Genomic DNA, 16248 nt, shown 5'->3' with positions numbered 1-16248 from the left:
TCTATTATAAATTGTGAAAAATTACTTTATAATTATTTAGAAGAAAAAATTAAACTTTATAAGCTAAGGGTATTTTAGGGTATTCATTATGATTTTGGCCCTATTTTAAGGTTTGGTTATCAAAGTGTCAAATTAAAGAAGGTAAATGAAAATTTTAAAACTTTGAAGGAACTAAATGAAATAGTTAGAAACCTTTAAAGAAATTTCTAAAATTATCCCTACTAGAAAATGCTCCTTTTATAATATCTTAACTTGTCTTCCCTCCTGCTCCCTTCAAACTACACCAAGCTTTGGGAATCAAACCCAAAGATTCCAAAAGCAAAGTATTGGAGCACAAAGAAAATGGATTTTATTTGGGCATCACGTTATTTGTAAAAAAAAAAAAGAAAAGTATTTGCTTGTATGATAAATATTTTTTTCAATTAATTTTTTAAAATTTTTTAATTATTTTTTTATCTTTTATATATCACATTATAAAAATACTACAGTGGATATTTCAAAATGACTTTCTATTCAAACACACTCAATCAGTGTAGATTTTTTTTTTTTAACTAAAAGACACAATATCGATGCTTAAAAGTAACCAAGAAACATAACATTAAATGTTAGACATATGCATCAAATAATTTTGAGTGAACTTTAGATTTTAGCATAATTATTATTGGAGTTTTTAGATATCAAACGTTGAACTATGAGCATATTTTATTGTAGATTATATAAGATCTTAGGATTGAAGCATTCTCCTTTTCTTTTAACCATTTTTCACTTTTTCTCATATTTTAAGATACATAGGGAGTTGAGCAAGCGTGTCTGGATAAGAGAGTATTTGAAATATTATTTAAAATAATTATTATAATATTTTTTGTAATGTAATGTATGTGAAATAAAATGCATTAGAAAGAGAAAAAATTGAATGAGATTATAATTGTAACATAAACAAAATAATATTTGAAAAAAATATTATTGCTATCCAAACACACTCGAATACCTCAAAAAAACTCTAGTGAATTTCATTTCTAATTAAAAGAGGGATTAATTAATTATCAAATAACGTATACGGAAGAATAGAGATTTTGCCAGAAAAAGAAAAACAGAAAACAGAAAATGCAAATACCATTAAAGCGAACTTTTATAAAGCGGATCTTTGGCGCAACTTTTCAAAGTACCAGAATTTTAACTGCTAACGGTAACCTACGACCAGAAAAAACACCATGATTCTACGACCCTCTCTGAGAAGACTAAAGATTCTTGGACATTCTGAAATTCTAGTTCGAACCCATTACTCGGTTCTGTCGCAAGCCATAGCCTTTGATTCTGATGTATCGGCGGAGGGAGCTGGACCTTGGGAATTTTATAATGCGTACGAACCGTTTGGTGAAAGTTCCAAGAGGGACATTTCTCATTACAACCATATGCTTTTCGAGTGCTCTCGCAATAATTCCTACATAGAAGCTTTGGATCTATTCAAGTGCATGCATCGTTTGGGCGTTTTAATTGAAAGGTCGAGTTTTTCTTGTGTCTTGAAGGTCTGTGGATGCCTGAACGACGTTGCAGTTGGAAGACAAGTGCATTGTCAGTGCATCAAAGCTGGGTTGCTCGATGATGTTAGTGTGGGCACTTCTCTTGTTGATATGTATATGAAGACGAAGAGTATTGCTGATGCAGAGTGTATGTTTGGCAAGATGGAGGAGAAGAATGTTGTCTCATGGACGTCATTACTTACAGGTTTTGCAAGTAATAAACTGAATGATAGAGCTATAGAAGTTTTCAGAATGATGCTACTGGACAGAATCAGACCTAACCCTTATACGTTTTCCACCATTCTTGGAGCGCTAGCTGATGATGGCGCGGTTGGGAAGGGAGCTCAGGTTCATGCGATGATTGTTAAGAATGGCGTTGAGTCAACTGTATATGTGGCAAACTCCTTGATTAACATGTACTCAAAATCAGGTATGGCTAGAGAGGCTAGTGCTGTTTTTTGTGGAATGGAGGACAGGAATGCTGTTTCATGGAATGGGATGATTGCTGGTCTTGTGACAAATGGGCATGATCTGGAAGCTCTTGATGTGTTTTACAGAATGAGGCTCTCTGGTCTGAACCTTACTCAAATGACATTTGCTCCAGCCATTAAGTTATGTGCAAGGCTTAGAGAATTGACTTTTGCCAGACAGCTTCATTCACGGGTTATTCGACATGGGTTTGAATTTGATCCTAACATTAGTACAGCTCTTATGGTGTCGTACACCAAGTGTGGTGAGATGGATGATGCCTTAAAGTTGTTCTCTGTTGTGCAGAGAGGTCAGAGTGTGGTCTCTTGGACAGCAATGATCAGCGGGTACTTGCAGAATGGTGGAAAAGAGCAAGCTGTCGAGCTTTTTGGCCAAATGAGAAGGGAAGGTGTGTCACCAAACCATTTCACGTACTCTGCTATCCTTACTGCACATCCTGTTATTTCTCTGTTTCAAATGCATGCAGTAGTCATCAAAACAAACTATGAGAACGTGCCTTCGGTAGGAACAGCATTACTAGATGCTTATGTTAAGATAGGAAATGCTAATGAGGCTGCAAAAGTTTTTGACATGATGGAAGATAAAGATATTGTTGCATGGTCTGCAATGTTGGCTGGTTATGCTCAAGCAGAAGACACTGAGAGCGCGGTAAGAGTTTTTTGCCAGATGGCAAAGGAAGGGGTTAGACCAAATGAATATACATTCTCTAGTGTCATTAATGCATGTAACACACCTACTGCAGCAGTGGAACAAGGGAAACAATTCCATGCCAGTTCCATAAAGTCAGGATATAATAATGCCTTGTGTGTTAGTAGTGCTCTTGTGACAATGTATGCAAAAAGAGGTAATATAGAGAGCGCAAATGAGGTCTTCAAGAGGCAGAAGGAGAGGGATTTGGTCTCGTGGAACTCGATGATCTCAGGATACGCACAACATGGTTATGGAAAGAAGGCTTTAATGGTTTTTGAGGATATGAGAAGAAAAAAATTAGCAATGGATAACATAACATTCATAGGTGTCATTTCTGCCTGTACTCATGCAGGACTGGTGAAAGAAGGTGAAAATTATTTTGACATGATGGTCAAAGATCTTCAGATTCCACCTACAATGGAGACCTACTCCTGCATGGTTGACTTATATAGTCGAGCTGGAATGCTGGAACAAGCTGTGGCTCTCATTAATGGGATGCCCTTTCCTGCTGGTGCAACAGTGTGGCGCACACTCTTGGCTGCTTGCCGAGTTCATCGAAATATAGAGCTAGGGAAACTTGCCGCAGAAAAACTCATTTCACTGCAGCCGCAAGACTCAGCGGCTTATGTACTCCTTTCTAACCTATACGCAGTGGCTGGAAATTGGAAAGCTCGAGCAAAAGTGAGAAAGCTCATGGATTTGAGGAAAATTAGAAAGGAAATTGGTTACAGCTGGATTGAGGTTAAGAAAAAGACATACTCATTCGTGGCCGGAGATGTTTCACATCCATTATCAGACCGTATTTATATGAAACTTGAAGAGTTAGGTATTCGCTTAAAGGATGCAGGATACCAACCAGATACTAATTTTGTACTTCATGACGTTGAGGATGAACTTAAAGAAACCATTCTTTCTCAGCATAGTGAAAGGTTGGCAATTGCTTTTGGATTAATTATGACATCACCTGGAATTCAGATTCAGATTGTTAAGAATCTTAGAGTTTGTGGTGATTGCCATACTGTGATTAAGTTGATATCAAAGATTGAAAGCAGAGAAATTATTGTGAGGGACTCAAATAGATTTCACCACTTCAAAGGTGGATTATGCTCTTGTGGGGACTATTGGTAATTTTTACATTTGACTTGAGGTTCATATTCTATTAGAAAAATGTAGACATCTTAAGCATCAGGAATGAATGCTTTCTGCAGTTGCAGAAACTTTGCAGTGCTGTTGATGCATGGGACCACCATGCATGTGAAAAGTGGGTTGTGGCTGGTGCACGTCTATTGGGAAGCCTAAGAAATATACATAACAATCAGTGGTCAAGTTTTACTATAAATTTTCTGGGACACCAGGCAGCTTATAAGGAGAGCAAACAGACTTCAACTATCTGGGCCAAGCTGATGACTTCTTTTGAAGTACTTTTCTGGTGATTTCCCCAGAAGATGTATTAGTGCATTTCTTCATCGAAGGTTGTGTATATTCAAGTTAATAACAGAAGGGATAATGGGGAATGCAGATGCCCAAGCAGGTTGCCATCTGCCTTTAAGAGTTTCTCATATTTGACATCCATGTGCTGTAGACCTTGTTTTGGTAAGTGACTGCTTCCCTGCACACGTTCTTTTACATGTTAGAAATGTGTCATTTGTTAGTGTTTATCTATCTTCATTATTGGATTCTGATTGTTGTTTGTCTTGACAAAGGATAATGAAATTGATCCAGATAATGAAAGCTGGTTCTAAACTATGCGGGATTGAGCTATGCTCATTTCAATGCCAATCAAACCTTCTGATTTTGGAGATTTTGATATGATCACAGTGAAAAAATGGTGGATCAATGTATGCAAAATGCACTGAAATCATTGGTATCCTCTCATTTCTATCGCTTATAACATCTTATTAGTTGTGCTTGTTAAGTATATGAAATTAATCTATCTCCTAGTCATAAAGGGAATGTATGACTCTTTAAAAAATGTTTTGTTAGTAGGAAAAATGTTTAATCATATATGCTGTTTCTTTGATGTAATATTTCACTTGCATGCAGAATATTTGATAGGTGTGAGACCCCTCCACGCTGATTCAGATAGTTAGGTTGCTAAAGAGGTGTCACTAAATATTTGGATGGATATCACTCTTCAATTTCTTCATGCAAGTTTATAGTGCTCATATTGTAAGGAACATGATGAGAACATTTTACATAACTCACTATGCTTGAACTTTTCTTCTGTTTCCTACTATGGGAAGATGTCCTTTAGGATAGATTTTATACCTTCATAAAGCATTCCTGAATCTTAAATTTTGGCTCTCATTTGATTGTTATTTCTGAGTTAAACAGCATACAATCAGGGAAGCTAATAATAGCAGCATTCAGCAGCCCCTGAGCTAGCTTCTTAATCAATTCAAAGATTGGAATACCTAATTATTTAGTAGATCAAAATGAAGCTGCCTTAGAATTGAGACATTTATTAAGAGGTCCAGTTCTTGTATACATTTACTGCATAGTCTTTTGTAAAGTACTACATTGGATGCAAGAAGCTTGAAACTCCTCAATAGGATATACAAGTTTTGGAACAGATAGTACAATAGAATCTATGTTTTATAGAGATAGCACATTAACTGCAATGGGACTCCTGACTGTGTGTATTGCATTACTCCATGTCAAAGCCCCAAAAACAAAGCTTCCATTACTGGCCTTTGAGGGCGTAAAATTTGCCGTAAATGACATCTTGTCCCCTGCATTTGTGAACTTTAGCACACTAGGGGTGACTGTAACATGTACACCACTTGGTTGTTCTATTTTTGAGATGTATTGTGTTGATCCTTTACCATAGTAGGTAACAGTTCTCTGCACTGATAAACTACCATTCATGTTGGAGACTCCAATTGAAGGATAGTTAAAATCATAGGAAGGTCTAGAAGGGCTTTTGCATCTAAAGATTTGACTGGTTAAGTTTTTCAACTGTGCTGCTGTTGCACCATAACTGCAGAGGAAATCAATTACATCATTGGAATCCAGGTCGTAGATTAGTCCAGGCTGAATTGCTGCGACTGGATTTACGTGCCCAGATCCATAGTCAAATGGAGTTGCACAAGTGTCATCTGGATGTCTTCTGATGCAATTTCCGGTGTTATCTAGGACTGTAGCTGTTCCAGACAAAGTGATATTTGGATTCAGCAATCATACATCATGATAAGGGTACAATTGAACTGGTTAGGAATGTTTCCAATTGATGTTACCTGTTGTCATCATCGCAGACTTTATTGCTGCTGGGCTCCAGGAAGGGTGGGAAGTCTTTATTATGGCAGCCACTGCAGCCACATGTGCTGCAGCCAGGGAGCTACCGGAGATTACGTCATAGTCAACAGGGTGTAAGCCAGAGAAAAAAAGAGCTACTGGAGACCATGCTGCAAGAATATTCACTCCTGGTGCTGCTATATCTGGCTGCAGTGGGCATGTGAAATCATCTCAATCTTTGTCTTCTTTGTTTTAAACAACTTTATTCTTAACGTAGATTTATTGCAGAAGTGGAACTTTTATAACTTGGCCATTTGTAACCGTTCTAATATTGAACCAAGGATTAAAGATGATTCTGAGAAAAAAATTTTTCAGAAGCACAAGAACCTACTTTTATTATATCTGGAGTAATAATGTTTGGACCCTTCGAAGAAAATGCTGCAATCTCTGGTGCTGGTTTAGTGGCTAGAACAGTCTTGGTTTGGTATATGGCAGCCACTGGATTCCTATACTTAGCAAAGAATAATAAAATGCATGAGCTGCTGGGTTGACATTAATCCTTTTGGGGACTTTGAAACATACCTTTCAGTAGCTATATACTTCTGAATTTCTTCCAATTCATCTTGACCTATCAGAGTGGCTTGGGTTCCAAATTGAAAGACGAGATCTTGGGCAAGTGGTTCAACAAGTATCATTCCTACACCTCCAATGTTTCGTGTATAGACACCTAATTGTGTTGCATTGTCTGTAATCTTTTCAACTGTGCAGACTACTATTTTTCCCTTAACCAAGTTCGGATCTAGGCTGTTTATCTGGCAAAAGCTGAGAAAGACAGATATGAGAAAAAAAAGAGAGATTAAGACTTGTTCAGGAGATTTACATTAAATGTTTCAAACATAAAATAAAACTTGATTAAGATCTCCAGCAAGAATTTATGAACAGATTCTCTTCCCGTAAGCATATCATTTTGTTGAACTGTCAGTGAAGACCCGATGTAAGAAGAAATGATAGTTACTTCTATTTGCTATTTGTACAAGCTGGATAATCTCAGAGTGTATTAGCAATAAAATGGGATAGAGCCATGCCTTGCATTTCTAGGGGGAATTCCTGGAGCTGCTGCATCACTTCCAGCTATTAAACCAGAAGCACTCTCCAAGTTTGATGGATTTAGACCAAAACCCTGAAACAAGAAGGCGTTCTGGTAAATTTAACAGAGAAAATTATTTCAATAAAATAAGTTGGCTGCAAGAATTATGCTGCTAAAGAAATCTCCGCTCTGCAACTTTATACTAAAACAAGAATTTTGACAATGTAGATGGTGGAAATAACTAGATGGTATTGAAACACTTAACCTTTATTATTTTTGAGTTCCCAAGGCCGATGTTGGACTGAAATTCACGGTCCATGGTGCTGGCAGCAACTGTAAGGATCCATGGAGCAACATTGGTTGCAGTTTGTGCGAAAAAACCATTCCCTACAGATGCAGAAACAAGAATTCCTTTCTGAAATGCATGAAAAGCCCCAATTGACACCGCGTCATGGAAATAGCTAGGTTGGGGCGGTTGAGGACCGACAGCAGTAGACAAAACATCAACCCCATCATGAATTGCATCATCCAGGGCAGAGAGCATATCTGCATCAGTGCATATATCAAACCAACAAGCCCTGTAGATGGCTAGTCTAGCACTTGGTACACCTCCTCTTGCTGTGCCTTTTGCTGCCTCGATTAAGCTCACATCTGGGACCAAGGAGCCAGCTACAATGGAAGCAACATGTGTTCCATGTCCGTCGCTATCTCGAGCTGATCGGAAAAATGTCCCGTTGAATGACTCGAGAGGTCCAACCTGTGCTTCAAATCCTTTGAAATAGTATCTAGCTCCTATTATTTTCCTGTAAAAAGAGTTCAATGAAAAGTATTGACATCAGAGAATTCAATACTAATTAGTATATCCACTCTGATATCGCATATTTCTTCTTGCCTGTTGCAATTGGCCAAAGTGAACATTTCTCCAGGTACACATTTCCCCTTGAATTTCTTAGGAACAGGACCCAAGCCATGATCACTGAAGCTTTTCGATTCTGGCCAAATTCCTGAGAACGCAGATATACTCAACATCTATTAGTTGTAGCAATTGTAGTAATAAACATTGGATTATTTACCCAGCAACTAAGATTATTACCACTATCGATGACACCAACAATTACATCAGATTTAACTTTTATTGGCAAGTGATTGTATTGTTGAATTGAGTCTACTTTCAGAAACTTCCACGAGTGTGTTGTTTGAACCTTGTTTATCTTACTCTGGAACACAGATACAACCGATTCCTCTTCTACAGGATAGGTAAATAAGACAGTTAATATACTTTGAACACAAGCCTCGGAACCAATTTTCTGATTAAAGAAAGCAGGTTAGGGGAAACCTGCCAGCCGCTGGGCTTGATCAGCTGTTAACATAGCAGAAAATCCTCTAAAGCTTTTGGTGTAATGGTGATGGATCACATCCTGTGCACCTTCATAACTGAAAATCACTAGCAATTTTTCATCAGAAATAATGGAATAGTATCTCATTATTTTCAAACTTGTCGTCCAAATTAAGAAAGAGAGAGAAGTACATGCCTTCCAATTACTGAAGCAAGCATATGATGGTTATCCTTGATCACGGACTCTGAGCTTGGGTGAGCATGATTCCCCATGTAAACTATGTAATGCTGCATGGTTCAAGAATTTCTTGACATCAGTTCCTGAGTCTAAGCATGAAGAACGTCATAATCCATTATCCCTCTCTCTCTACCAGTAGCACCTTGAGGGTACAATCCTCCATTTTTTGCTTATGAAGTCAAAGTCTGTGAATCAAGATTAGTCTTGATTCCCATACTTCCATTCTGCACCTTCATGACTCTTGCTATATCGCATTAATTTGAAGGTCGGATATGGTTTTTACAGGGATGTAGACTGGTTGGTCCATGAAGTGCAGATGTTACTAATTTAGCGCTAATATATTCCTGTTTGTTCTCATCTTTGCTATATTAAAATTCAACATGACTTTTCATGCTCAAAATCATGGAATATTTGAACTTGTAAGCCTTCTGTTTTGGGACATAGGTGAAGTTATAACTCAATGGATACTGCCACAAAATCATGGCTTGGTGGGAAGTTCATATTAACTCGTGGTGTCAAGACAAAAGATGTGCAAAAATCCTACATCTCATTGTTCTCTACTCGTCGAAATCAGTTTTTCAAGGGAACATACAACTATTCATAGACGTAAGAATGAAATGTCAAGAATATTTACCTTTGCATCAGTGCTGATTGCATGTATGTATCCGAATCTCAGGATTAGGAAAAGAGCGAAAAGTTTGTGTATCTTCATCTTGTCAGCTCAAAAACTCAATAAAAAGATTGAAAGCAAAAACTAGCTGTTCATATGTTGTGCAGAGCTTTTAATTTGGAGGCAAAAAGTAGATGGGGACTATGTTCAGTGTTCATTATAGACACACACCTTAGGGTCTTTTCTCAACTGATTCTGATTTAGTAAAATCAGACTTTTCACAATAACTCATGTGTTTTTTGTTTATTGTTAAAAAAAGGTGATTTTAATAAATGCATAGGTGATCTTTGAAAAAGTTAAAAAGCTGATTTTTGACAAAAGATGACCCTTATTTGGTACATAGATGAATTTTTGTGCTAATTAAATAATTTTTTAATGCAGTTAATTACTTTTTTTATGAAGATTAAATGGTGAATGAGAAAAACAAGAACCACATAAATGAATCTGAGAGTGAGAATAAAAAGAAAACAGAAGGACCATAACAAGTTATCTGATTTTTAGATACTTTAGTAATTATGCTGAAATTTGAAGAGTAATTTTGGCCTATATGAAAAATAGGCTAAAATCAGAATTCAAAAACAAGTCAACAGTCAACACCAGCTTCTTCTGATTTCCAGTTTTTTTTCCGACCCACAAATCTAAAATTAATTTTTTAAAATCAGTTGAGAACACAATAAAATAATTTTTTGAAAATCAAAAGCTAAAGTCAGATTTCCAAAATTAGTTGAGAACAAGGCCTTTATCTCATTCATCCAAAAAAAAAAAAAAAAAAAAAAAAACAAAGAGCAAGAATTTCTCTTGACTCAGTCAAGTTGACTAACTAACTATTTAGAATTTTGTAAAGCCAAGACTTCCCTAGAATTAACTTGATCGTTTTTTTTTTTAAAGGAAAGTTGAATAGAATTTAGAATGGACGGCTGCTAATCTAACCAATGATTGTAGCTAGCCCACGTCCTTTGGTGTATTTAATTAATTTCCAATGTACGACTGGAAAAATAATTCCAATTCAAGCTCATATCCATATTCTTTTTAACGTGGGTCTTCCGGCCCGACCGCCTGTGTTCGTCTGAAATGAATTAAATTAAGTAAATAAAAAACTGTAATTAAACACAATTAATTAATTCTTTGATGTAAGAGTTTTGTGACAAGCTAACGGTCTATATATGCTTGACTTTTTGGATCTTGCCTGTTGCTTGTAATAATTATTATCAAAATTTAATGGTTGACTTTGGGATTAGTTGCTTTTAATGTGCCTCGTTTGAATTGCCATTTTTCTCCAAAAAAAAAAAATAATTTTTACGTTTTCGATTAACCTGTTTTCTAGTCTTTTTTTTTGTTTCCATCTCACATACATCAAATCATTACAATACATTTTTTCTACAAAAATTTCGAAAAGTAACAATCTAAACCGGCTTAAGTTGTAACTTGGAAGCTATAACCATACCTGCTGGAATTTTGGTTATAATATTAAATACCAATTATTTTGGGAGCTGTGGTTGTGTTGTCTAATTCTACGACATTATTTAATATAGTACGAGCACCAGAGGGTCAAAAATAATGAACTAAAATTGTGATGTTTTAAAAAAGTATTAGAACTGAAAAATGAATCAAACTATTTGGTACTCGAATCGAACTCGGCTTAGCAAGAGTTCGTTCGAGTTTGGTTCGTCAACTAGTTAAGTCAAGATTGAATCGCGTCTTATGTTCGATAACATTCACACTCGATAATAAAAAAAACTCGTTCAACTTCGATTCAATAAAATAAATAAGTCAAACTTGAACAAAATTTCAAACTCGTTAAAATAATCAAACAAGTTTCAACACTGGGGGGTTACTCGTTTACATGCACCCCAAGAAAATAACAGTTATTATGTGCGTTTGAGGTCCAAAAAGGTGTGATTTGGAATGTCGTTAATCCAAACGGACCCTGTGTTTCTGCTTCTTTTACAGTATCCATTCCATGACATCTTTCTGCTGTAGTTCGAAAATTCCCAACAATTCTTTGTAGAAGGGACATTTGGTCTTTCTTTTCCCCCTTTTTGGAACCATGATATTTTGTAACGTACAAAAATAGAATCCATGACAAGTGACATATAAGTTCTACCATGCATTTCAACATTAAGAAGATAAGAGTTAAAAGTGCCACTCGAAAGTATATGCATTACACGCTATAGGTGTTATATTTTTGTGATGCTTAATCAAATAATCATTCTATCGTAATTAGTCGGTAAGAAAAAAAATTAAAAACTGTTTAAAATGTTGTATGTTTGTTAGTATTTATTTTCGTTCAATGAAACATATAAAATGCTTTTGGAAGATTTTTACGAATCTGATGGAAGGTATATGTATCTTGGAGCCCTTATAAGGAAGTAAATACACATCAAGGGACTATATTGAAAATGAAAAATTTGTTTGCTTAAAATCAAACATAAAAAAAACCTCTTTCTTAAGGAATTCTTTTCCTTTTCCTTACAAGTTTCCGGGAACCAAATAGGACCTTCTTGTTTCAATATTGAAACATGATTGACATTAATTAGAGTCATTTTTATAATTTGGTCACAAATGTAATTAAGCATGTTTCAATATTCTACTTTTGAAGCATTTACATTTTTTTGAGTGAGAAAGTGTTTTGCAGTTTCAAAAATAGAGGTTACAATTCTGTTTGAAAACTCTTCTTGTAATATTAAAATAAAGCAATTAATTATGAAGGCATAAAATAGCAAAAACAAAAGTAAATACACATACACGCCCACCGTGGGGCTCGAACCCACGACCACAAGGTTAAGAGCCTTGCGCTCTACCAACTGAGCTAGACGGGCTTTTGATAGCTAGGTAACTTATATTTTATTAAATTCAGAGACCTAAGATGAGAAATTTGACTCAAGAATATAAGTATAAAAATATACGTGTATAACTGGTTAACAGATAATGTGAATACAAATGAAAATATGAAGCTAAAAATACTAATATACTACCTGATATACTTATCATTTTTAAGTACTATGCTACGTAGGCTAATGCCAATTTAATTATGAGACATCAATATTACGTTACAATCTCTTTTTTTACAAATTTTTTTTTCTATCATGGAAGAGATGGGATTTAAGAAGTGATAAGGGGCAATGGGAAAAATGAATATAATTTAGGATCTCTAGTTTTTGGAGTCTCAACGTTAGCCACTAATTATACATTACAATCTTTATATGAACATATATGAAATAAATCACCGGATATATTCCGCCTCTTATTATCTGCAATTAAGTATAAAATTGCCTTTTTTTATCATACAAAAAAAAAAGGTTTAAAATTGTTCAAAATTCAATTACTATTTGTAGAGTGTAATAGCAGAAACGTATTTGATATGCTTAGTCTAATTACAATTATTTTTTTAAATGTTAACAAACGTGCATAAAAAGGAGTTTTGTGAATTGAAAGATGAAGAGGTACTATATATATGAGTATACTACAACTTTTTAATAACTAGATTCGTTGGAAAATAATGCTAATTTGCACTAAGAATTAGTCCAGAGCCTAATGCTAACTGCCCAATAAAGATTAGCACAATATATAACACATTGTATCCTATCCACGCAACTCCTACATTTCTAGTAAACATTAGTGTAACAAAATACTGCACTGAAGAACGGTAGAAGAAGAAACCAAAAAAGGGTTTTCTTCTTTTTATTAAAAAAAGAGTCAATATCCTCAATATGGTAATAACACAAACTTAATTCTTGAGGTCGTAATTTTTAGCATTTCCATGTGGGGTAAATGCTCAAAAGCGTAGCACCACATCATGATGCTGCTAAGAAGTATCCATAATTTTGTACAACACTTAATTATTTACTTTTTTTTTAAATGCTAATCATACTTCTATAGTAGATAAAAATCTCTCAATATTGCTCCCAAAAAAAAAAAAGCTTCTATGGCAGACAGAACCACAACACGCATCAAGAATGTTTTGCTCAGAGCTGATCAAGAGTTCGTGCATGCAGAGCTTAGCTTTCTCCTACTCAGATTTGATATCACTTTGGCTCCTGAGGCTATCTCGCGTCTGAAAAAGATTCAACAGGGTACATTTGGAGACGGGATCAAATATATAATCAGCATATTGGGATAAACTAAGGAGGAAAATATAGTTAGTGTCGAAAAGAAATTAACGTTTACAAGGTACAACTTTCTATTTCTTTTGGATTCTGATGTTTACCACTTGAGATTTTACAGTGTTTGGTAAAAAAATGTTTACAGATATTATGTTTTGATGGATATCAAGATGCATTGCACGGTCAGATTTTAAAGCTGAACAAGGACGAAACTGATGATCCTACGGTATTGTACTGGAAAATCAAGAAGCAAGGAAAACAAAAGAGCAGTCCTTATTGGTATATGGGATTACTGAGCTTCAGACAATATATACTGGATTAGAATTCTCAATATTTGACACCTTAATCATATCAAACACTGTCGATCGAGGATGTTTAATTTCTCGTTGTTGCTAAATTATTTTGTGCCATGCAGATTAATTGATTGATCAAACAATTTGTTCATCGTGTGGAGATGAACACATGCTCATGTTGCTTTGAATATAGCCATGCAGTCATCTGCAAAACTGTCTACTCCAAAAGTAAAAGATAATGTAATTTTACCTTTTCAAAGACATTTTTCTGGTATCGATATCCCTGAAAAAAAAAACACATGAATATGAAAGTTCTGTCAATGACGAAAGTTCGATGAGGAAGTATTTGCTAAATTCACGTTTAATTATTTGAAAACATAAGAGTCACAAAAATGATAAGAACAAGAAGTTCATTGGCTGAACATATAGTTCATTGCTGACCTTGTCGGTTCCATATATGTAGTCACAGTAAGTGAAAACAGATGCAAAGTTGCTCTGACTTTTGCCCCCAACGTAATGATGGTAATCATGGTAAACTGCACCTCCATAAAATGGAATAAGCTTGGAGGGGCTCCAAGGAAATTCGTACCTGCACATATGGATAATTGTGCAAAGAAAGCAAAACATGTTAGTCGTTGAGTTTAGGTTGCTTAACTATTCCAGTATTTTGATGAATTGGCAACAGAAAAAGGAGAATGAGAAATCACCCGCTATGAGTCTCAATGGCTTCGAGCTGCCTTAGTATAAACCAAAGCCAAAAGGTGAGCATGTGACCGGGGACCATGAGAGGACCAAGAAATGAAGCAAGTCCAAGGACAATAATCTCTGCCCAATGAGCATAAGGTGCTGCAAAACCAATAGGAGCCGTATACTCATGGTGCACCCTGTGGATTTTGTTATAGCCCCATGGCGAATGCATTAGTCTATGGAGCCAATAATTTGCATAGTCCTCGACTACTACATACACCACCAGTTGCCAGAATACTTCTGTCCCAGATGGCAACGGCAAGCTTGTTCGGATCCCAATCCACTGCAAAGATTAGGGTGAAAAGTTCCTCAGTTCTAGTAGGGAATAACTAATTTTAGGGAGTAGTGTAACTTCAGTAAGTTAGGAAAACGTCTCTCTTCCTCTTCTGATCATAAAAATCGAAGGAAGTTTGGTGGGATTTCGCTAAGCTATGAAAATCAATAAAGGTAAGCAGACAAAATGATAATAAGCATACCGTACTAATGCATTTGGCTGCCTTCGGATTCAAGCATATGATTTTTCGCCTTTTGTAGTTATTTTTTTTGGATGAATATCATAATTTCATTGCATAAGGTCTGCATTAATGACATAAAAATATAATAAAACATGCAGCAATCACATTACGAATCAGCTCATCAACATACATTAAGTTAATTTTCAAGAATCCCATTTGGCAATCATTTGTACCAAATTGGATTTAAATCCGATACTTCGTTTCTTGAAACATTTTCCCACCAGAATGAGATAATATGTTAACTCTCTAACTAGTTAATTGATTCTATAAAATACTCGGAATTGAAACTTACTCAAAGACACGTCCATTTCCAAATAAAGGACCAGCTATGCAAACTCAAGAATTGAGAACGGAAAAGACAAACAACAAATCCTATTAAAGTAACTAGGGGAACTAGCCAAGCTTGTACCTTAATGACGGGGTAAGAAAGGACTTGCAGGGGGCCAACAGCATAGACAAAAGTCCACATAACTTTTTTGTAGCATTCCATCATGTCAGAGAATGAGTTTTTGAATTTTGGCTGAAGCTTGTACTTGTCAATCTTTTTGGACCCCAGGAGCTCAAGAATGACAAAGGGGATCGGAAACAAGGTGTAAAAGATAAACAAGAAAAGGGTGTTGTGACAATAGAGGATATAATCTGATTTTTGAGCCGAATATTTGAACCATAATGTTTCTGCAAATGTTAGATTTCTTCCAAGAGAAATTTCAGCTTCTTGAAGCGTATGGTATGGCAACATTTTGCTTAATTCGTGGCTTCGATATTATGGTTTCTTTTTCTCTCCCTCTCCCTGTACAAATTTAGATAGAGAGAGAAGGGGAAAAGCAAGGAAGAAGGAAGAAGGAAAATGCAGGTAGAGTTTGAATAAAAATGGCCGAAAAGGAAGAGAGGCGGGGGTGGATAGAGTTATCAATGCTGAGAATGATGTTTGCTTTAGGAGGGAATGGTCTAGCGAAATAGAAGGAGCCTCCTAGTGTTGACTATCGTAAATTTTTCTGCATGAACGAGAACGGATATAGGCCGGAAATTGCACAGATGCGGAAGGGAATTATAATAATTAATATTTAGATTCTTCTATTCCAATTTTCTAATTTTTTTTTCTTGCAAATTGCACTACTATCGTTACAATTGAGAATTAAAGTTTCATTCTGTACGTGCTAGATTTTGAATTACTAATAACTGATGTAGGTTAAAATAAGAAGTAAAATAGAGGATCTTAAACACTTTTTTCTATAGGGAAAATACCCAAAAAAAAAAGGGGGGGGGGGGCACAATCCCACTTTCTAGTGCAAATAAACACTCAGTGCTAATTTTAAGTTCATCAAT

At 35.6% G+C, this 16248-nt stretch overlaps 3 protein-coding genes and 1 non-coding gene across 5 annotated transcripts; 1 reads left to right on the top strand and 3 right to left on the bottom strand.

Annotated features, from left to right (window-relative positions):
* The first annotated feature begins 1070 nt into the window (after positions 1-1070).
* Positions 1071-4547, top strand: LOC113720382 (pentatricopeptide repeat-containing protein At2g27610-like). 2 transcript variants are annotated; one of them, XM_027245267.2, is made up of 2 exons: positions 1071-4292; positions 4422-4547. In XM_027245267.2, exon 1 carries the CDS (start codon positions 1212-1214, stop codon positions 3825-3827), a length of 2616 nt encoding a protein of 871 aa, XP_027101068.1. In that variant the 5' UTR covers positions 1071-1211; the 3' UTR covers positions 3828-4292; positions 4422-4547. The 2 variants fall into 2 exon arrangements, with proteins under 2 accessions (XP_027101068.1, XP_027101069.1); XM_027245268.2 differs by having other exon boundaries at positions 4403-4547.
* A 570-nt stretch (positions 4548-5117) lies between these two features.
* LOC113720387 (subtilisin-like serine-protease S) lies at positions 5118-9441 on the bottom strand. Its single transcript, XM_072075974.1, has 11 exons — positions 9229-9441; positions 8553-8644; positions 8357-8454; positions 8114-8266; positions 7913-8024; positions 7286-7823; positions 7019-7113; positions 6516-6755; positions 6325-6439; positions 5936-6140; positions 5118-5842 (listed from the first exon to the last, which is right to left on the bottom strand). The coding sequence occupies exons 1-11, from the start codon at positions 9304-9306 to the stop codon at positions 5295-5297; spliced, it is 2274 nt and encodes a 757-aa protein (XP_071932075.1). The 5' UTR covers positions 9307-9441; the 3' UTR covers positions 5118-5294.
* LOC113720384 (methylsterol monooxygenase 1-1-like) lies at positions 9412-15661 on the bottom strand. The gene is made up of 5 exons (XM_072075977.1): positions 15332-15661; positions 14368-14690; positions 14102-14249; positions 13911-13943; positions 9412-9453 (listed from the first exon to the last, which is right to left on the bottom strand). The coding sequence occupies exons 1-5, from the start codon at positions 15659-15661 to the stop codon at positions 9412-9414; spliced, it is 876 nt and encodes a 291-aa protein (XP_071932078.1).
* Positions 12011-12083, bottom strand: TRNAK-CUU (transfer RNA lysine (anticodon CUU)). Its single transcript has one exon. It is a non-coding gene; the product is annotated as a tRNA-Lys (tRNA).
* Positions 15662-16248: the final 587 nt, after the last annotated feature.

The sequence above is a fragment of the Coffea arabica genome, chromosome 1c, assembly GCF_036785885.1.
Source record: "Coffea arabica cultivar ET-39 chromosome 1c, Coffea Arabica ET-39 HiFi, whole genome shotgun sequence".
Lineage (NCBI taxonomy): Eukaryota > Viridiplantae > Streptophyta > Magnoliopsida > Gentianales > Rubiaceae > Coffea > Coffea arabica.
This window is presented reverse-complemented; position numbering and strand designations above follow the sequence as displayed.